Below are 22,249 nucleotides of genomic sequence, written 5' to 3'. Positions count from 1 at the left end.
CATTTTTATTTAAATTTTACTACCTGGAATCAACTTTTTCGATGTATTAGGGAAGGTGAAATTTCATTTTTCCTCTAATAAAATAAAAGTATCTGTGTGAGAAAAAGCTTTCTGGGCTATTCATCAGTCAACGCCAGACGCACCTGAAACCACCAGTGTGCAAAGGGAGGTGTTTCCAGGGGTCGTTTCCACGCACCCATCATTGAGTCTCTCACGCCCATTTTTTCAACAACGTTAACTTCAGACGAGCAGACCAAGGACCTCAAATGAAACGTCCACTGTAGTCACATATAATTCATTACGATTTAAAAATATCAGTAAAACCCTTTAGGCAAATCCTGTTTCACTTAATTCTCATGACAGCTCTGGGAGGTAGGTATCTAGGTATCCTTACCCTCATTTACACTTGAGGACAGAAAGGGGTGCAGGGCACAACCTCAACAAACTTCCTCCAGGTCATAAAACTAATAGCCTGGAATTCAAATCCCGCCAAGCCCATGATTTAATCATCACTGATAACCAAAATGTGCTTCATTTCACCTCTAGTGTACTGGGCTCCTAGTATGAATCACAGAAACCGAGGGGAGAAGAACCCAAGGAAACCATCTTTTCTCATCTCTTCACTTTGTGAACGAGGAAGCCGAGGGGCAGAGGCTAGACAAGTTCTCGGAGATGACTCAAATAGGGAAGAGGCAGGAGTTTACTAGTTCTCTGGACTCCACCGCCAGTTACCTTTCCCTCGAAGGGCTTAGTATCATCTCTCTTAGTTTGTTTCCAACATCTGACTTCCAGAAGATCAAGTACATGTATCACGTCCTGGCACAGAAACTCTTCCTTCTCTACAATTATTTCCCACTCTCACGTTTATTTCGTTTCAGAGTTAGGAGGAAAAGAATGGGAAAAAAAAATCCAGTCTTAATAATTTGACATTTCTGAAGTTTTAAAAACAAGCAAAACACCATCACATCTCCAAAAGAGAGAGAGAGAGAGAGAGAGAGAGAGAGAGAGACATTAAAGAAAAAACATGAGGGCAAGCACAGCTCCTTAAGTTGGAAGGATATCCCTCAGCTCCCCATCATGAAACAGCTTAGACTAGACACAGCATCTATTTACAGAGCATGGAAATAAATGTTTTTTAAATTTCTTTTTAATGTTTATTTATTTTTGAGACAGATAGAGACAGAGTGTGAGCTGAGGAGGGGCAGAGAGAGAGGGAGACACAGAATCTGAAGCAGGCTCCAGGCTCTAAGCTGTTAGCACAGAGCCCAATGTGGGGCTTGAACCCACGAACTGTGAGATCACGACCTGAGCTGAAGTCAGACACTCAACCGGCTGAGCCACCCCGGTGCTCCAATAAATGTTATTTTTAATACTGTTTAAAGGCAGAACTTAAATAGCATGGGAAAAAACATAATCAGGATGCAAACACAGTTTAAGGTAATAATAATGTGTTGCACCTTGCAAAGAATTTCGTGTCTCTTCCCTCAATATCTCGAATTTCTAGCTTGATACATATACTTCCAACCTAGAAAAGGCCAACTGTTTGCAGGAACTCCTGGGTTTGCTTACCACACGAGACAGTATTCTAACACATGCTGATTTCAGGTTTGAAGTTTTAAGCCAAAATAACTTAAAAATGGATTCATTCAAAGCCCAGTATAAACCATGCTTTATATTTTGTATGAAAGCTTTTAAAAGAAATATTCACACCACATGTGGCAACTTAAGTGTGTCTATTTTGGTAACAGAATTGAACATACGTGCACATAGGAGAGGGAAAGAGATCCACCTGAACACCCATTAAAAGTAGCTGGCAACATTAGGTTCAGAGTGACCCCTGGGAAGAATCAAATTAGCTCTAACCCATAGGCCTGAATAAAACTCAGGAGCCAAATCAGAAGGTGTGGGGTCTGTCCTTCCTGGAAATCCAGACAAGACCAATAACTTGCAGTGCAGATTTCAGTGGGTTTAAGTGCTTTAATCAAATGAAGGAGTTACCAAGCAAGACTGAGGAATGTCATTCATTGAAAGTCTCAAAATAGCAAAAACTTTCCATCTGCCTGGGACCAGAAGGGGGAAACAGATGACCCCTCATAGTTGCCTCTAGTGCTAAGAGACCAAGGTCGGCCCCCAGACCCCAGAAAAGGTCAGTAAACATTCCTTAATTGGCTTTCCGGGTGATGCTAGCAGGTGCGGGGGAGCCGGTGGCCGCCTGCGTCCTGTGCCCCGGGGCTCACCTCCTTCCTCACGGGGGTGCTGTGTGCCGCGCCCTCGAACTGTTCCAGAGCCTGCTGCTGGTCCTCACCGCTGGGCTCAGGCCCCTGCTGCGCCCCGGCTTGCCCCTGCGCCCCCGCTGCCTCCTGGGGCTCGGCCTCCTGCTCTGGCTTGGATTCTGAGTCTGAGCCGGATTCGGTCGTCATGGTTGATTGTTCTGCAAACAGAAAATGGCACGGTCCCATCACTTGGTGCGATTACCTTCCCTAGGCAAGAGAGCCAGGATGCTCCCCTGAGGGGCTGCGCGGAGCCACTTCTGCAAAAGGAGCGAAACAGGCCTGCAATCGAATCGGAACGCAATCCTATTGCACGCACCTAGCAGACGACCTAAATGCACCGCAAAGACGGGTGCCTGTGAATGGTTCAGAATTAACACTTAACTAGAAGTCAAAATTTATTTGTAATGATCACAGGTTTTATTCCTATTAGATTTTTGCCACAGATGGCCGTACAATGTCATTAAGGTAACGTCACAATAATTACATAACTGAGATACATTTAATTTCAGAAAATGAATCTGCCCCATCAGCTGGGTCTATATTTTAATCTCTGGGAAGGATGATCTAATAATGGAAGTGGATATCCTTTCTCATTCCCTCTCCCTTTCTGTCCCTACACAGGGCCCCTTGCTCTGCCTCCGGAACCCCTGAATCTATCCATTACTTCCATGAGCAAATGCCTTTTCTCCGATTTCTCAGAACCCTGTTATCCCCGTGTGAATGAACAATGACAACTACACCAGAGGCTTCCTCGGTGACGTGGAAGGTGTCCCACCCTGCACAAGCCCTGATTGGGGCTGGAGGGAGGCTGGGCAGTCTCACCTCTCCCTCCTTCATGAGTGAAAATTCACTGCTTCTTCCTGGCTTCCTCCTTCCCCTGAGCGTTGAAAAAGGAGTCTGTCTCAGCTCTTTAGGGGACTCAAACAACAGATTTTATCATATCGTAATCTGCTCTTACGTCTAAAGACCCCTACTAAAATATAACCACCATCAGGGCGCTTGGGTGGCTCAGTGGGTTAAGCACCCAACTTCAACTCAGTTCATGATCTCACAGTTCGTGTATTTGAGCCCCGCGTCGGGCTCTCTGCTGTCAGCACAGAGCCGGCTTCAGATCTTCTGTCCTGCTCTCTCTTTGCCCCTCCCCTGCTTGTCCGTGTTCTCTCTCTCAAAATAAATAAAAACGTTAAAAAGTATATAACCACCATCTCGTAATGGCTTGCGAGTCAAGCATTTTGTGCCTTCGTTTCTACATCTACCAAATGAGGGAAGCGAACGTGACCGTATCCAGAGAACTTAATTTTCTGTGGTTACTTCTTCCCCCTAACTAAGGGGCACACCACTGTGTTTAAAGCAGTTTTCTGCTTTCAAGAGCAAGAGAGGTGCTATGCCAGTGGCTACCATGTGGTTTTAGGTGATTTCTTGAGCATGTGGTTAATAACTCAAAAACAAATACCCCAGCCTACCCTGCAATCTCCTTTCCTAATTCTAATTTCATGGTAAAAAAAATATATCAGGAACAAAGGGCTAGTATAACACTGTAAGCAAATGACACAGCCATTAGTGAAATACAGAATTACACAAAATACTACTCCACAGTAAAATCACCATGAAGTTCCGATCTTCACAATATGCGCTGGAATAGGTTTAATAATTAGAAGAAGAGGGAGCATACAAATGCCAGTCTATGTTATAAATGGAATTCAACATCCATGCTTTCTATTTAGGGTTCGTTCGTTCATTTGTTTATTTATTTACTTATTTTTAACAATCAGCAGCTATTCTCCCTCTTGCACAAAAGACGTCAACCTGGCAGCGTGCAGTTGCCCAAAGCATATGTAAAGATCAAGACCAAACACAGAACAAGATAGTGATCCAAATAAAACTATCGGATTTCCTTCCTGCCTCTAACATTACCTTTTAGATTTTTAAGCAAATCTGAGAGTAAACAGTATATTCTCTGTTGTGTGCTTTCACTAGAAAGCATCAAGTCTACAGAAAAGACAGTGGAGGAGGAAGAAAGGTGATGGTATTGTGTAATTCAGAGCCTACGATCAAAGTCTACCTTTTAGAAGGGGAAGATTAATTTTAACAGTCAATTCAATTCACTGAACTCTTATTAAGTACCAAATAGAAGCCAAGTACTGTCCATGGTTTAGAAATAAACATGTTTGTAACTCCCCTCCTCACCCCAAGGAGTGGCACAAATGACTTCTTCTCAGAATCCATGTTCTCCGTCTTATAGTAATTAAACTTTGGGGGCGCCTGGGTGGCTCAGTCGGTTAAGCGGCCGACTTCGGCTCAGGTCATGATCTCGCGGCCGTGAGTTCGAGCCCCGCGTCGGGCTCTGTGCTGACAGCTCAGAGCCTGGAGCCTGTTTCAGATTCTGTGTCTCCCTCTCTCTCTGACCCTCCCCCATTCACGCTCTGTCTCTCTGTCTCAAAAATAAATAAACGTTAAAATAAATAAATAAATAAATAAATACTTTGTTTTAACTGGTATTCCTCCCCCCAGCTTCAGACCACAATTAATTGAGGCCATGTGATGAAGTGTGGACCAATGAGAAAAGAGAGCATATGTATTCAAAATGTTTAGGTCATTTTCCTAAAGGCAAGGGCCCTTGCCCTAGGTTTCCTTTTCTCATTGGCTAGAAAAAAATGGTGGACATGACTGCCACACACTCAGTCATGGAGACCTCAAATTCAGAAGGATGCCAGAGCTGTCCCTTCCAACCTGGGCCCCTGGATGAACCCATGGAGCACAGCTCAGTTGCTCTGTATTGTGCCACGAGGCAGAAATCCATTTCTGTCTTCTCTGAACGTGAGTTTGCTAGCTCAGAGCCAATCTAATACATATTCTTCAGACTAAAATTCTACTAAAATACAGTCATACTCCAGTGGTTCCCATTTCAGTAAAACAAAGTAGCTTTCCCTCAATCTCACGTCCTCCATCGGCTACGACCGGATTTCTCTGCTTTCCACTCCTAGCTTCTCAAAAAAATATCGTTGACCCTTATCGTCGTCTACTTCCTCCCTTCCCCTCTCCCTACAACCACAGCAGTCTGACTCCACTGGGGTGGACGATGCCATGGACAACCCACTCTTGTCATCCTCATCACATTTGATCTGTTAGCAGCCCCGGCAAGGGTGGTAAGACTTTTCTTGTCAGCACGTTTCCTTCTCTTGGGATTCAGAACGCACCACACCCTCCTGCCTTTCTCCAGTCTCTCAGGCTACACCCTCTCATTCTCTTTTATGGGCAACTTCTTATCCAACCTCTACATGTGGGAATCTCCTGGAAAACTCCGTCTGGCTCTCTCCTCACTTTACGCTTGCTCCCCAGCTAATGATACGCTTTCCCGGGGCTTTAAATACTTCCTAGAAGCCAACTGCTCGTGCATTTGTAACTCTGGTCTGAACCTCTGAGGTTTCAAACCCAGCTGCCCACTTGACATTGCGAACAGTTCACAAGTATCTATCAATTTTCCTCTTCCAAATCTGTTCCTCCCCTCACTCTTCTTCCTCACCCCAATAAATGGCAATGCCATTCCTTCAAGCCACAATTCCACAAGTCAGCCTTGACATTTCCTTTTCCTTACCTTCCCCATCTTTCGCAAAATATGTAATTTTGCACATATTCAAATAGCTACATAAAAACATGTTTCCAAAATATATCTTGAATTGGCCCCCTGCCACCATGCAAGCTATCATTTCTTTCCTGAACTCCTTAATAACCTCTTCTTCCCTGCCGATTCCTACCCACCTCTAATTCTAATCTTCATAAAACATAAATGTACTCATATCACTCCTGTTAATAGCTTCCCGATGTGCACAAAGAAAAATCCAAACTCGTAATTGCCATGGGTTTCAAGCACAAGCCTCGGCCTCAACACCCTATCCCTGCCCAGAGGCACTGCCTACCCCTCTCCCCCACTATGATCCAGCCAAGTGACTGCCTTTTGATTTGCAAAGCCCAGCAAAGTTTTTTGCCTCCAGATTTTTTAGGTATGCTGTTCTCTGCAAGAATGTTCTTTCCTGTCCTTCAAGTGACCAACTTCCCCATTCCCCAAGTGTCAGCTGAGAGAGGCATTCCCTTTTTACACAGTTACTCTACGTGTGCTCATGGTTTCTTACCTATTATCTATCAAACTTAATGGTTATTCAAACCCTCCCCTGACCTCCTTCCAACATCCTCATGAGTGGCAAACAGGTGTATTTATACCCCAATATACCCAGTTCCAACATAGTACCTTAGGACAGAGTAGGTATTTCAATAATTTTTTGGAGAACAATAAAACCAACCCCATTATCATATCTACCTACCTATGTAAATGTGTAATAACTCTTCCTTACAGTCTTGAACCATTGTAAAATCTCTCAAGTGATGAAAAAGTAGGTATTTCAAGGTTTAATGGAAAACAGAACTCAGTTACAACTTTCAGAACTGAAATCTCCCTACAAGGTAATAGACACTATTGGTCTGATCACACGCTAATGCTTTTACCAGGAGACCAAAGGGTTTTTCAAAAACTCAAACAGAAAATGTTTAGGTGGCTTAGAAAATCTCTAGAAGAGTAACCAAAAAGTCACTAGATCATAAAATTTTTAAAAAGATGCAAACAACTACTAAAAAAAGTACATTTAAAAAGATGCCTAATTTTCTTCCTCGACAGGGCGTTTTTGCGCATAAATCATATGTTGAGGGGTGCCTGGGTAGCTCCGTTGGTTGAGCGTCTGACTCTTGATTTCGGCTCAGGTCAGGATCTGAGGGCCACGGGATCAATCCCAGAGTTGGGCTCCACGCTGAGCGTAAAGTCTGCTTAATATTGTCTCTCACTCTCTCTCTCTCTGCCCCTCTCCCCAACTCGCGTGTTAAAAAAAAAAGATACCTTCAGTATCTTCTTCTATTTTCTATGAGTATTATATTTCAGATTCTGTTATTATGTATGTTTCAGCAAATAATAACTACAACTTAATAATCAAAAGTCAAAATGATTACAGAAGTAGAACCAGAATCGTATCTCAAAATATAAACATTTTAGTTCATTTCATGAACGATGCTAATTTCATAAATCTATGTATAATCTATAGATCTAATACATGAAAATAATTAGGAGCAAGTAAGTTTTCATGTGGGGAGACTGGGTGACTGACTTAATGTCTTTAGTCTCCTGCTTCCTCTTCCATAAAACAAAGGGTTCAGCCTAGAAATTAGTGATGACCAAGGACGCTGGGCGTGGGGAAGGGGCAGTGGAGGGAAGGGAAAGGCCCCAAACGTCAGATCTTCTTACAGTTTAAGCCAACAAGTCTGTCACCTCTATCACCATCTCTTCCTTCAGCTTCCTTGTCTTTATAAACGTAAGGAGTTTTTACAAAAATGTATTGGTAGTATAGCCTCCATTGGGGTGGATGTATCAGTGCACTCTCAACTTTAAAAAGTTGTCCACGGGGCACCTGGATGGCTCAGTCAGTTGAGCGTCTGACTTCGGCTCAGGTCATGATCTCGCGGTTCGTGAGCTCTGGCCCCACGTGGGGCTCTGTGCTGCCAGCTCGGAGTCCGGAGCCTGCTTCGGATTCTGTGTCTCCCTCTCTCCCTGCCCCTCCCCCGCTCGTGTTCTCTCTCAATAAATAAATATTAAAAAGCATTTTTTTAAAAGTTGTCTAATAGATGTTAAAATAGGAATCTTTCCAAATGCATGGCCTTCGCTCCTTGCTATACGTGAACTAAAAGAGAAAAATTAGTACAGAAACATCCCAATTTTGAGTTTCAGTTTTATTATTCTGGTCATGAAACCATTTTGCGACCTGCTTTTCTCTGTGATTTCATGACTTGTCCCCAAGGCAGAGAGCCAGCTATACAGAAGCTGAATAAAAATACAAAATGGATAGAACCCAGCAACCACTTATCAACTATTTCAATTATAAAATAATCTACCATTATTTTCTACCTACCTACCACGTAATACTTTACCTGCCATATATCACACAAATCACAGAAACTCAAACCTTGAATAAACTTCTAGGCACTTGTCAAATATTTCTTAAGTATAAGATTTTCGCCAGCACTATATGCATAATATAATGAATGAAAATCATTGCTGTTTCTTGACTAATTGTAATAAAATTTTCATTGCTACTGAGAGATAGTAAAGTGATAAACCTTAAAAATGCAAGGCATTTTAGTTCTGGAATCTCACTAGAGTCAGTATGTAATTCCACATATCTGAAAGGGTGTAAGTTCGTACCGTATATATGAGTAAACAGTATCGGCACCCTACATCAATCAATTCGGTTTCAAAACTTTTAAGTCTTCTTCCCTACCCGCCTGCCCATATGAGCAAATGATAAAACTGCTTTTTAAATTGCAAACAATTAAAAACATAAGCATCTAAATACAGTACTTAAAAAATTTTTTTAATGTTTATTTTTGAGAGAGAGAGAGAGAGAGAGCGAGCGAGCGAGCATGAGTGGGGGAGGGGCAGAGAGAGAGGGAGACACAGAATCCGAAGCAGGCTCCGGGCTCTGAGCTGTCAGCACAGAGCCGGATGCGGGGCTCGAACTCACGGACCGCGAGATCATGACCTGAGCCGAAGTTGGACGCTCAACTGACCGAGCCACCCAGGCGCCCCTAAATACAGTACTTTTAACTTTAACTCATTGTTTTTGTAACTTTACAGCATGCACTTCTAGTCTTGTACCAAAATGCCAAAGCATTTTCTTAAAGCAGATTTGTAGGGTATTTGCATTGCTTCGATGTTTCTTATACTCACTCCTTGCTTTCTTGGATGCCCCTTTCCACTTAAAATTGAACATTTCCCTTTCCAGCTCACTAAAGGCCACTATTTTCCAATGTCCCCTTCCCTTCTGATACATTCACTTGGGGGTAAACGTAGCTGTCAATTATTTCAGTTACTGGAAGTAAACACCAGCACTTGCAATTCCAAATTGAAAGAGATACAAAATTCTTTGGTGGACACACTCCGCCCTTTCTTTAAACCAAATTTACCTGATCTGCTGTGTTTTACTTAAGCTAAGGAAAAAAAAAAGGCTTGGATCGCTAGAAACTCTGCATCCTAAAAGTTGGGGAAGGACTTTCATTAAGTATTCCCGTGGGATGGCAAGAAGGGTCCTCTATCTTTTCATGAAAACATGGATTGTATTCGTTATGCCTCTCTCAGGGACAGATTTAGGAAATGACTACCAAAGGAAATGGTGAGGAGTTTCAAAGAAGACGGCGTGCAGGTATAAATGAAGTCATGGTTCCATTTCACCTATAAAAAATGGTCATGGCTTCCCTCCGCAGCTCTAATTTTCTATTTGTGGGGAGAAAAAAAAGCCACTCTGTCCTCATCTTTCCCACTTTTAGAAGGAGCATTTTAAAATCTCCATCTCCTGACTGCTTAATTAGCTTCTCTATTCAAATTTACCTCCCCCTCTTGCTGATATGAAAATTCAATCATGTTAAAAGACAGCAACCTAGCTAGGACTTAGGACAGGAAAATGTGCAGTGTCATTTACCTGCACAAAGCAGGATTCCTACTGAATAACCAAGCACTTTGTTAACAAAACAAAACAAAACAAAACAAAACAACAACAACAACAACAACCCTTCAGACCATTTACTTGTTATCGGGGATACAAGACTAAAATGGACAAACTGTTTTTTTAAAAAGCAAGGTTTTTTTCCTCTTACATTTCAAGTATCAATTCATAGGAGAAGAGAAGCTAGTAGAACTGTATAAAAGTTAACATTTGTGATGACAGAATAGTATTCACCATCAACTGTGAGCAGACTACAAGACAGTAATATCTCCAGGCCCTTCTCCTGGATCCTGCCTATTTGCATTAGAAAAGGAGAAAGAAAAAAAAAAAAAAAAGCCCTAGTACCATCCATCTTCAGAAACAAAAAACAAACCCAAGACAGCAAGGAAAGCAAATCAGCCTGCTCTTGGGCTCACGTGCACTCCACCCCACTACGGCCTCATCTTCCCCCTCCAGCATTGTCCCAGCTCCTCCTCATTCTTTAGAGCCATGCTTATGGAAGGAACTGGACTCTCGTGTTGTCACCAAAGCCTCCCTCCCACCCAGTCTTCAGAGAGTCCCCCGCTATTCTATCACACCTTACCAATGACCTCCCCGCAAGCCAATAGACCCCAGGTGAAGGGGACATCCCTTCTCGTTGAATTCTCTGTGTTTTGGACACTCTCTTGATTTTCCTTCTGCCTGTTCTGGCTACTCTTTCTCATCTCCCTTTGCCTCTTCACGGCCTGTTTCTGATTTTCTCTTTCTCAGCTTGATAGCTCTCTAGGAGTCCGCCACACTCTCCCAACCCTCTTCCTTGGAAAGCTCGTCTACTTCATTTCAAATGTAATGATAACTCCCAAATAGAAGTTCATCAGTTTGGGACCTCTCTGAGCTACAGATCCATATATGCAACTTGACTTCCCACCTCCCTTCCCTGGATATCTCAGAGGCAGCCCAACTGAGCACTTCTCCCTCCAAACCCCTGATGCCCCCACATTCCCACCCAACCCCCCATCTCTTCCACAGCAGTCTTCCCCATCTCAGTAGTAGGTGGGCTTCCATCTGTCCAGCTGCTCAAGCCAGGGACTGGACCAGCACCCCTCTCCTTGCCCCCCCACGCAATCCGCTTCACGGCAGGCTACTGCACCTCTTGAGTCGTGTGCAAAGAAGGAAAACAGCAGAGAGTTCTATGCAGAGGTCATCAGTCGAGGGCAGAGCAGCGTGAAAAGTCAAGTGCATTTACTTGTGTGAGAGTGTGCAGTCTGCTGCAGCTGGAACATGAGGGGTGTGTGGGGAGTGGCGAGGGGTGAGGAGACACGCGGGGAGGAAGTCAGGTCCTGCGAGGCTGTCGGATCCCGCTAAGGAGACTTGTGGCATCACACAGAGACCACTCTGGCAGCCACAAGGACAACTAACAGCAGAAGGGGCCAGCCAGACTTTTTCATTATTTCACCTCAAAATCAGACCAAATTAACAAAGCAAGGAGGCCTTGATGGGGCAGCAGTGGACCAGTTACTCCTCAAAGCACCAAACAGTGGAATTCAAGGACTGGTCGTTACAAAAGATCTTCAACAACTTGACAACAGAGAACTGAGGTGCTACGTGTTTCTGACTCGCAGCAGGGGCGATGGATATATATATTTTTTCTTTAAACAAGCTTTTTGGCCATACGAACCTCAACTCTTATAAGCCGATATGGAAATTCCTATGGCATTGGCTGACTTTAAGATCAAAGAAGCAGAAAGCTGGATTTTTTTTTTTTTAATGAAGATGACACAATCATTCAAAAATTAACTTCACGATGACCAGTGTAAGCCTGCAGAGGATTACCCAGATCCATCAATATGGAGACCGATTTTTGACAGGACTGTACATCTACAATTCAGAGTTGGGAATTTAAAAAACATGACCACCCCCATCCCCACCCCGACCCCGCCGCCCCTAAGGCCACAGTCCCGTTTCAAGGAGTGTATATTCTGACGGTGACCCTATGAAGCAAACCAACCACGGCGCCCAGGATGCAATAAGAGGGCTTTCAACAAGTCTGAGGGGGCAGAGAAGGTTTACACAGGAAATAACCCTAGTTTGATGGAAAAATAATCACTAACCTCCTGTCCCAAGTGAAAGGACTAGTTTTAAGCTTTGTAAAAATCACAGGCTACTTCAGGAAGATAAAAGGGAAATTAGCGATAAACCAAAGGGCAGGAGAGGCACCCTGCCAGGGCAGAAGGGCACAAACCATCTTCAAGTCCGCCACAGGCTCTTGACCTTGATGGAATGTGTCTTCTCTTGTGTTCCAAAATTCTGAAATTCTAGGATTCCCGAGGGCCGGAGATGCTGTTGTATTAACAGCATGAAATCTAAGGAAACGTTGTCCTTCAAGATAAAAGAAGACAGATACGGTGCTTACCGACTGGTCCCAAAGGCCAGAACGCAAACAGGGCAAGGTAATCTCAGGCACTGGCGAGAAAGCCAACCTCCCACCTCCCCATCACTGCACGGTCAGCTGAAGGCTTCGTTAACTGAGGCAATTAAGGTCTCATTTCACCGAAGCAACGCTTTACCCAGATAATCTGGAAAAGCTGAAGGAAACTTACTCAGAGTTTACGTAATACGTTGGAAAACCCGGTTCGTTTTTGGTAGGCTTTTAGCTTTTCAAAAGCTCAAAAACGTTCAGCGCTAGGTGTGAGCAGAAAAATTAACCAATGCAGACAGACAGAGATGATGGTTATGATTATGTAAGTGACCACCTTATCGATATGGGTTCATATTTGCTAATCCGACTGGTGCCACACGCCGGGGTACAAAACCCCACATATCTTTGACGTGTCAAGAATATTTGATTGTTCCCAGAAGTGCCCGAATACATTTCAACAAGCCAAGGAAGCAGCTGACTGCTATTTATATGGCGGCTCGTGTTAGTGAAGAGCCTTGAACAGAGTTCAGTGACAGCACAAGCAGGAGACACAGATTCCTGAGGGGACAAGCCCCTTGCAAATAAAATCAACAGGGACACAGGTAGAGGAGCCGGTTCAGGCTCCATTCTAGGACGCTTGCATTATGACCACTCTGATAAACGAAATAAAGTTCCCAAATGGGGATTCCTGAACCCTAGAGACGGGGAAAGAGAACCTTCGGTCTGAGAGGTTGTTCTGAGATTGCAAAGGAAAGTGTACATTCATGGCAATGACAGAGCTGCTCACGCGAACCAAGTTTCTTTACTTGTGGTTGGAAATGTATCAGTTAAGGTTAGAAATACTGGCTGCATCATTTCTTCATCCATTAATACACTCTCTCAACAAACATTTCCTGAATAGCTGTTCTGGGGCCTGAGGATACATCAGATAAAGACAAATGGGTCTCTGCTTTAGTGGAGCCTTTGTTCTGACTGGAAAAAAGAAAAACTGTCAGAGTCAGATAGATGTTATTAGATAATCCAATCTAGGGTAAACGGGTGGGGCGCCTGAGTGGCTCAGTCCGTTAAGCATCTGACTCTTGACTCCAGACTTCTACTTAGGTCATGATCACTGGGTTCGTGGTTCATGAGTTTGAGTCCCGAGTCAGGCTCTGCACTGACAGTTCAGAGTTTGCTTGAGATTCACGCTCTCTTCCCTCTCCCCAGCACTCTTTTTCTATCTCAAAATACATAAACTTAAAAAAAAAAAAAGAGAAGAAAAGAAAAAAGAAAAAAAAAGCAGATGGATGGCTGCTTACATTGGCAGTAAGGGAGGCTTCTCCAAGGAGAGGATATATATATTTTTTAACATTTATTTATTGAGAGAGCACGAGCTAGGGAGGGGCAGAGAGAGAGGGAGACACAGAATCCAAAGCAGGCTCCAGGCTCTGAGCTGTCAGCACAGAGCCTGATGTAGGGCTCAGACCCACGACCCATGAGACCATGACCTGAGCCAAAGTTGGACACTTAACCGACGGAGCCATGCAGGTGCCCCAAGAAAAAGATATTTAAGTCAGTATTCCAATATCGAGAATAATCTGCCCTGTGAGGATACAGGGGCTGGGATAATACCTTCCAGAAAAGACTAGTGTCTGGGGCCCGCAAGGACAAAATGAGCTTGGGGTGGTCAAGAAATGAAAAGAAGGCAGAGGTAGCGGGGACTCAGCAGGTGCGGGGAAGAATGGCACCCAACGTAGTAGAAAACGTGACCCGGGGCCAGACGGTAAGGGTCTTGGCAAGCCACTTTATGTAGGTGGGTATTATTTTAAACACAATGGAACATTTCAAGATGAGGTCTTACTGATACTTTAAGAAGACAGTCTGGCCTCCAAGTGAAGGAGCAAGGGTGAGAGCAGGGAGAGCAGTTAGCAGCTGTGGCAACAGTCCAGACAAGGAGCAGGGCAGTAGAAGAGGAGACAGAGAGGAGGGGCACCTTGCCAGTGCCAGCTGAAACTCTGGGGCTGTGAGATGAGAGGAGGAATGGATTACGCTGGCAGGCAAACTCCCTTACAAGCGTTAGGTCTCCCAGAAACACAGGGGTCCCTCAAGATGAGAGGGTGGCAAAGAATGCATTCTCCGGTAGGGAGGGAGCCCCCAACCGTCACAGGTCAGGGGTCAGCCAGGACTCTTCTAGGCGGCACTCCATCACCTTCAGCAAGGGAATTCATCGGTGAGCCCTACACCATTTTTAAAAACATCTCGGGGCGCCTGGGTGGCTCAGTCGGTTACGCAGCCGACTTCGGCTCAGGTCATGATCTCGCGGTCCGTGAGTTCGAGCCCCGCGTCGGGCTCTGTGCTGATGGCTCAGAGCCTGGAGCCTGTTTCAGATTCTGTGTCTCCCTCTCTCTGACCCTCCCCCGTTCATGCTCTGTCTCTCTCTGTCTCAAAAATAAATAAACGTTAAAAAATAAAAACATCTCATTCAGGTGAGAAACAATGCCTCCCTTTATTTACAATGCAAGTATTCTGATGGGCTAGGGGACAGCTCCTGTTTCAAAAAAAAAAAAAAAAAAAGGCATTAACTTGAAAAGCTTTGGCCCTTTGGGTATAGAATGCTTTTGTAGACTTCATCTGAGAACCTAGCTAATGGCTAAATGGCATTTGTACCTATATGCTTGTTTCACACATAATCTGGCAGAGAATCTTAGTCCCCGTGAAGCTTTAACGTGATTACCACCAAGATGCTGTCATTATCAGGAACTGTCAGTAGAGTTTCTAGTCTATGAGCTTTACACAAGAGCCCTGCTGGCGCTATTAAAGGGTTTTATTTAAATTCCTAAACTGTCCGTATACGAACTGTATCTTGCTCTGGGTCGGACACAGAAAAACAAAACAAAACAAAACAGAAAAAACACCTTTCAAAACACAGGGCAGTGCTTTCCCCCACAACATGTTTATATGTTTGTCACTTTGACAAGCATTTGAATGTAGTATTCGATATACAGCAAAAACACTCTACAGAGCTTTCCCAGGGATAGGAAATTGCCACATATCTATCTATTTTCAGGAGTTAACATGAATATTTGAATTTAGTTCCCTGATAGCTATGTTTATAGCAGTTCATTAGCGTTCCCTATCTCTGAAATAGAGTTCAGACTGGATGAGGACTTCATTTCCCTTAGCCAAAGGCATTCCCATACTATTCTTGAGCTTTTAAGCAAAAAATTAAATCATAACGGAAACTTCAGGCCACCAAAAAAATACAAAAGAAAGAGCAGAGTGTTTAGCCCTTATGGCAAAGTGAATCCTAGAAAGTGGGAGAGAATATGCTAATCATAGCAACTATTCTCTCCACTTTCTGTTAAAAATAAATCTTTCTTAGGCAGAAACTGTCATTAAGTCCTCAACACGTATATCATAATTCAAACAGCATTTTTGCTTCTAAACACTCTACAAATATTATAAAGTGCTGCTTTATATGGCTTCCTAAAAGCAAAGTTCACTTTCTCAAACGCAGAGGACCTTCATGAGTTGAATTAACAGCTGAAATAATTTCTCATAACCCTTTTGTACTTTCATTTACTTTTTTTTTTAAATGTTTATTTTTGACAGAGAGAGAGAGAGAGAGAGAGAGAGAGAGACAGAGCTTGAGTGGGGGAGGGGCAGAGAGAGAGGGAGACACAGAATCTGAAACAGGCTCCAGGCTCCGAGCTGACAGCACAGAGCCCGACGCGGGGCTCGAACTCACAGACCGTGAGATCATCACCTGAGCCGAAGTCGGCACTCAACCGACTGAGCCACCCAGGCACCCCTCATTTACTTTTTTAATTAACAGGGTATGGTATTAGAGAAAGTAAGGGAGGTTGGTCTCAGGTCACCCACAGGTGCATGGTGCTAAGCTCCTCCCTTCCGTTCTCCCCTACAAGCTCACCCCTGACCACCCGGAAGCGACGTTACACCCACAGGACAGGTGGGCACAGTGATGTTAGCGCAGACCTTGCCCAAAGTCATGTAACAATAAACACAGAGCCAAGCATTAAATCTAGTTTCTGCCTCCAAGAGCAAAGCTTTCTTCCACACAAGTTTATTGGGTACACCAATAAAATCTGCTCTTATAGAAGTGGACAACTTTTCAAAGTTATTGTTTTAAATTTTTTTTTTTTTTTTTTTTTTTTTTTTTTTTTGAGACAGAGAGAGACAGAGCATGAGCAGGAGAGGGGCAGAGAGAGAGGGAGACACAGAATCTGAAGCAGGAGCCAGGCTCTGAGCTGTCAGCACAGAGCCCGACGCGGGGCTCAAACTCACGGACCGTGAGATCATGACCTGAGCTGAAGCTGGACGCTCAACCGACTGAGCCACCCAGGCACCCCTCAAAGTTATTGTTTTATATGATCATCTATGATTCCATATTGCTAATATGCTATTTTACTCTTCTACTTAACGTAAGCCAAACAATAATAAAGTATAAAATTCTACTCTTTTCCCTATTTTAAATTATGTATTTATATATATTATATATACATTATATATAATATACAATATATATAACATATACATAATATAAAATGACAATACTAGTTTCTTCCTTCATGAAAAAGGTTTCTAATCTCGTATGACCCTTCAGGATTCTGTCCCAGGTTGCCATTTTATTCCTGGAAAACCAAAAAATAAAAGATCACTGTCACGCCTAGAGAAAACGTGAACGATACCCACTCTGCTTCTAGATTCCTATTTACAACTTTTCACTGATAAGTGGCTAATTTTAAGCTTCCAACGGACACACCTAAGTTTTAATCAGTTTCCACTTTGTAAGTGTGTGGGTGGAAGGCCTCAAACTGACAAGAAGCCAGGAACACACGTTTCAAGTGTATAAGCGTCCAATGCCACTGTTTAAGATTTTCAAGAATTTCACAGCTAAAATGAAAAGAGGAGAGAAAAGGAGATAGAATTGGCCAACAGTGCAGAAGAAATGCACTATCTCCGGGAAGAACGTATTAGCAAAAAGTATCTTTGGCACCTTAATGCAGGAGCATATTTTTTCTATTACCCAACATCTGACTCTGCATCTGTGAGAAATGAGGTGTGAACCATATAGACAGTGAATAAATTAAAACAGAGTCAGATTCCATACAGTCATCTACCAGCAAACAGCTCTCCAACTCTTTTCTGAAATGGGTCTCTCTCCCACGGAACCATTCATTTTAAAAATAAGGGAAAGGTTATGGAAAAAACCTCCAACCTTTGCACCCTAGTGAGGGGCAATATATACCCTCTGACATCTGGGGCTAGCTGGCCGAGAATCCACACTTCAGGATTCTTTTTATGGGTGTCGGGGACAGCCAGAGCAAGAAGAATGGCTGTCTCAAAATGACCGAAGAACAAATAACCTGTCCTCGAAGTCCCTGTCTGTCCAGAGAAATGCCGCATACAAACAGACGGTGAATAAATCGTGAAGGAACAAACAGTTTGCGTTTCTGAGTTTCACGAATACGAGACAGAACAGCAGGTCTCACTTCCATCCCGGAGCCCAGTAAATTCAGGTGCACGAGCTGGCCCGTCCCATTTTCGGTCACTGCATGCATGTCTCCAGGCTTTTATCTCTGTGGTTCGCTCCTCACGGCAAGCTGCCTGCATGCACCCAAAACTAGTCACCAGAAGGATATGTGATGAAAACAAGAAAGAGAAAACCCCAGAAAGGTGGGCTGCCTGTAAGTGTTTGCATCTTTACAAATCCGAGTCTTTCGGAGGAGTCCAGACGAGATCACACAGCAGGAGTAACATTTGATCGAATCGATAGAGAAATATGGGGGAGGGAGGGCATTTCCATTGCTAAGAAAAAGAAACCAATTACACGGGGAAATTCTAGCCATTCTATTATAGTTTCCATTTAATACTTATCAAGTCGTACAGAGTCACCATTATTGCCAGCCTAGTGGTCATTAAATGTATAAATGTATAAACGAATGAATGGTTGAATACATCAGCCTCATTTAACATAAACGCGCCGAGTCACAAGTCTACGAATGAAGTCTTGCAAAATCACACCCGATTCACTCTCACCCCCAAAGCCCTTGGCTGTTTTGTGGTACCCTAGAATACCGCACCGGACAGAAATGAATAGAAGTTATTACCTCTCAGCTTCTCCTCGGAGACGACGCTCAATTTGATCAGTTTCCTTTTTTAACCCCGATATTTTCTAGGGCCTGTCTGTACTCCAAAGCCAAATTAACAGAACCTGGCTTTCCCCAAAGTTAGACAGCAGGGTGCCTCTGCCATCCCACAATTAATTAACCAAGCATTCGCTGACTCTTATCGCAAGTCACACAGAGAGAGGAAACGGGAGCCCCTCCGGCAGTCCGGATCCTCCTCTGTACTTTGGGGGTTTTGACAGAATGTTGAATGTTTTCATCCTTCAATTCAAACGCGAGGCCAAGGACTTAATTATTCTGTTTTTACTGTAATGCCTCAGCTTTTATCTCTCTGCTGGTAATGGATGAAGACTACAAAGAATGTTCTTAAAAGATCTCCCTGGCACACGAGTGAGCTGCCTGAGAACAGTGCCCCACCGAGTTCTCTGAAGGTGCTGAGAAGACAGGACTCCTTATTCCAGGGCTGTTCACTCAGGGCCTGAAGCACTGAAAGGGTTCCTCGTTGGCTGCTCCAATTCTTTGTAATTAAAGCTTTCGGGGGCCCAGCTCAGCCACCATCTTGCCTCCTGCCTCCGAGGTGACTCAGGAGATAAAAACGCAGCCATGGTTGGAGCCGCCTTCGGATATTCTGATTACCGAGCTTGAATTTCCCACACAATGTACTAAAAATGACTGAACGGCTACAGGTGTGATGTTCCATTTATACATTTATATTCTTTTCCTCTAATGGGCAACTAAGCCAATAAACAGCTCTTTCAATTTTTAAATCCACATATTTCCAGCTCAGTGGGGATTAACTTAAAACCCTACAGACAAAAATAAATTTGAAGAAAAACTGAAAGGCTGAAAGGCAGTTCATCTTAAGAAATGTTTTATAGGTTCTTCATGGTCTAGGTTTTTTTTTTTTTTTAAGGTTTAATTACAGTAACACCTGCTTCACTTCCTATGTTGATAATTTTTTTAATTACTAAACTTTTCACAATGAAATTCATTTTAAACCCTTCAACCTGTCCATTTAAAATGGAAGCAAAATAAATCTGTCTAGGTGAAAACTTTATCTGTAAAGATTCCTTGCTTCAAACTCTTTTGTTGAGAGGGGTCTTCAAACGGCCAGGGAAAGAGAGTCTGCTCCCTCAAACTCGTCAGTTGCAGAAGAGAAGGAAAAGTTGCAAAGCAAAATTGGGACCAATAAGAAGAGAGGATAAATGTAGGTCCTGACATGTTTACCAGGGGAACTCTATTTTTTTTTTTTTTTAACGTTTATTTATTTTTGAGACAGAGAGAGACAGAGCATGAACGGGGGAGGGTCAGAGAGAGGGAGACACAGAATCTGAAACAGGCTCCAGGCTCTGAGCTGTCAGCACAGAGCCTGATGCGGGGCTCGAACTCACGGACCATGAGATCATGACCTGAGCTGAAGTCAGACACTTAACCGACCAAGCCACCCAGGCGCCCCAGGGGAACTCTATCCTTAATGGGAAGGGTCCTACACATTCAGGGCAAAGGAGTCTCCTGGACTCCCACTGGCGTTTCTAATCTAGGAGGGACAGAGGAGGACAGATTAAACTACTCCCTGAGAGCAGGGAGGCCATTCTTCCTCACGGAGGAGGTGGGTGACAACCAATCGTGGCTGTACAGTTGGAGAGGGAAGGACTCTGGAGAGGCTGTGGATTCAACATCCAGACTCCCCACGAGAAGACAAAATTTACGTGATAGACCAAAATAATAAGAGTGATCATTTATGGAGGGTTGAATCCCTGTCTTTTTCAGATTTTCTATAAAAGTAGGACTTTCATAAGCAGAAGAAAACAAATCTACCAAATCTCTCTTCATAAAGACATATTTATCACTTCTTTATTTTTTAAGAAATTTTTTAAAGTTTATTTTTTGAGAGACAGACAGACAGACAGAGCACAGGTGGGGAGGGGCAGAGAGAAAGAGAAACACAGACTCTGAAGCAGGTTCCAGGCTCTGAGCTGTCAGCACAGGGCCCGAAAAGGGGCTTGAACTCACAGATTGTGGGATCATGACCTGAGCTGAAGTCAGATGCTCAACCAACTGAGCCACCTGGGCACACCTAGACCTATTTATCACTTCTTTAAAATACTCTTTCAGCTAGGTGAATTTCCCACATTTTAACTTAATTTGTTTACAGGGGGGGAAAAAAAAAGGATTCTAATAAAATGTTTTCATACTTCTGAAATACACCTATTATTCCTCTACATATAACTTGGTGCCACCATTCAGCAGATAGAGCAAACCAGTTGAAGCTTTAAGTTTACAGAGAACGATAGTCATAGGCCACTCGGATCGGATCCCCTGGGGCTCTGGAAAAACTGCATATTCTCCTGACCTAGCTGCAGGTGTGGGGAACCTCTGGCCTCAGATGCCTTGGGCTCCACCCCCACCAATTCAACCAGGTGGCAGGTCACAGGCGTAGGTAATTTTTAAAAGCTACGCTGGGATTCTAGAATACAGGCTGGATGGAGAACAGCAGGACAGCATTTCTACACTTTTAATGAACACCCAGGGGATTCTTACACTAAAGTTTGCTAACCACTGCTCTATAAGGAAATTACAAGTCCCAAAGCTTTGTTTGGATCCACTGCATTTGGAGACAGAAATGACAAGTAGATAACAAATCACTGGCCCCAGTCAAGGCTATATCAATTTGTCTGTCCTTCTTCTGATTATTGCCACCAAATCGAGTCAGCAGTCTTGCTGCTTTGTGCCTTTCACAGATGTATACATTTTTTTTTTTTTGGTTTATGCAAAAGGTGCATGCAGAGTGTATGTTTTTGCATTTTAAGAACTTCATTTTAATAATCTGTAACACTCATTATAAGCTACACTCCAAAATAGATATATTCTTGTGTCTCAGTCATGCTCAGTCTCTTTCCCAACAGAATATTTAATAACAGAGAGAGAGAGATAGCACACGCATGCGTAGGTAGGGGAGGGGTAGAGAGAGAGAGGGAGACACAGAATCTGAAGCAGGCTCCAGGCTCTGAGCAGTCAGCACAGAGCCCAACGCAGGGCTCGAACTCATGAACCATGAGATCGTGCCCTGAGCCAAAGTCAGACGCTTAACTACGTGACTGAGCCACCCAGGCGCCCCTGTCACACCCTTTTCTGATAACATCTTGATTATGTTCTTTTCATCCTAGCAGCCCTGTTGAGCTTTCCCCTGAGTATCAGCGTGGGAGTGGAGCGGCCAGGGGGTCCAAGGACATTTCAAGCACTTCTCACCAAATTCAGTCTGTTACCCCAACTAAGAACTAGGAACCTAGCATTTTTATAGCTTGAGAAACACCAGTTATGAAAAGAAAAAAAGTATAACAGAGTAACAAAATAAAGGCAAATTATAACCTACTTGCTATTGTTTTCTACCGATATTTGTCCCTAGCTGGATTCTTGACAAGTTTGGAATTGAGAAGCTATTTCTTTCTATGCAATATTTTCAATAGCTCCCCATCCCTTTCTTCTCCCTGACTCAACACTAAGGGCAGCCACATCCTAAGCCTTCCTGACCCTCAAGCTTTACTTTTATCCTCACAACATGAGCTTTAGTAATCGTGACCTACTAAATAGCATGTCGTTCTTCAAGAGCTCTAGGCCGAATGTGTTGCCCCCCTAGAAGCTTCCAGCCCACCCACTTTCCCCGAGCACTGCTGAACCTTATGCTTCAAAACTTGGCCCTGACCCCACCTCCAGTTCGGATGCTGAGTTGCCGCCTCCCTGGAAACAGTCTCGGCGGGGCGACCACTGCGCTTGTGCACGTTCCTACCATTATGTGGATCTCACCGTATTTGTAGCAACATTTGCTTCTTCTGAGAGTCTGCTACTAGACACATTTTTTTTAAGGCAAGGAATGGTTTTTACTCTCTGTACTAGAAGTCTATCTCAAACCTA

At 43.6% G+C, this 22,249-nt stretch overlaps 1 protein-coding gene across 10 annotated transcripts in view; it reads right to left on the bottom strand.

Moving 5' to 3' along the window:
* EPB41L3 (erythrocyte membrane protein band 4.1 like 3) overlaps nucleotides 1-22,249 on the bottom strand; it is a 147,370-nt gene that overhangs the window by 89,776 nt on the left and 35,345 nt on the right. For all 10 annotated transcript variants that reach the window (XM_042909903.1, XM_042909912.1, XM_042909907.1 and 7 more), the window contains exon 2: nucleotides 2,238-2,431. In XM_042909903.1, coding sequence (XP_042765837.1) covers nucleotides 2,238-2,420 — 183 coding nt within the window. In that variant the 5' untranslated portion in view covers nucleotides 2,421-2,431. The remainder of the gene's footprint in view (nucleotides 1-2,237; nucleotides 2,432-22,249) is intronic.

Source organism: Panthera leo, chromosome D3 (assembly GCF_018350215.1).
Source record: "Panthera leo isolate Ple1 chromosome D3, P.leo_Ple1_pat1.1, whole genome shotgun sequence".
Lineage (NCBI taxonomy): Eukaryota > Metazoa > Chordata > Mammalia > Carnivora > Felidae > Panthera > Panthera leo.
Note: the sequence above shows the minus strand (reverse complement) of the source record. Positions and strands in the feature narration are given on the sequence as shown.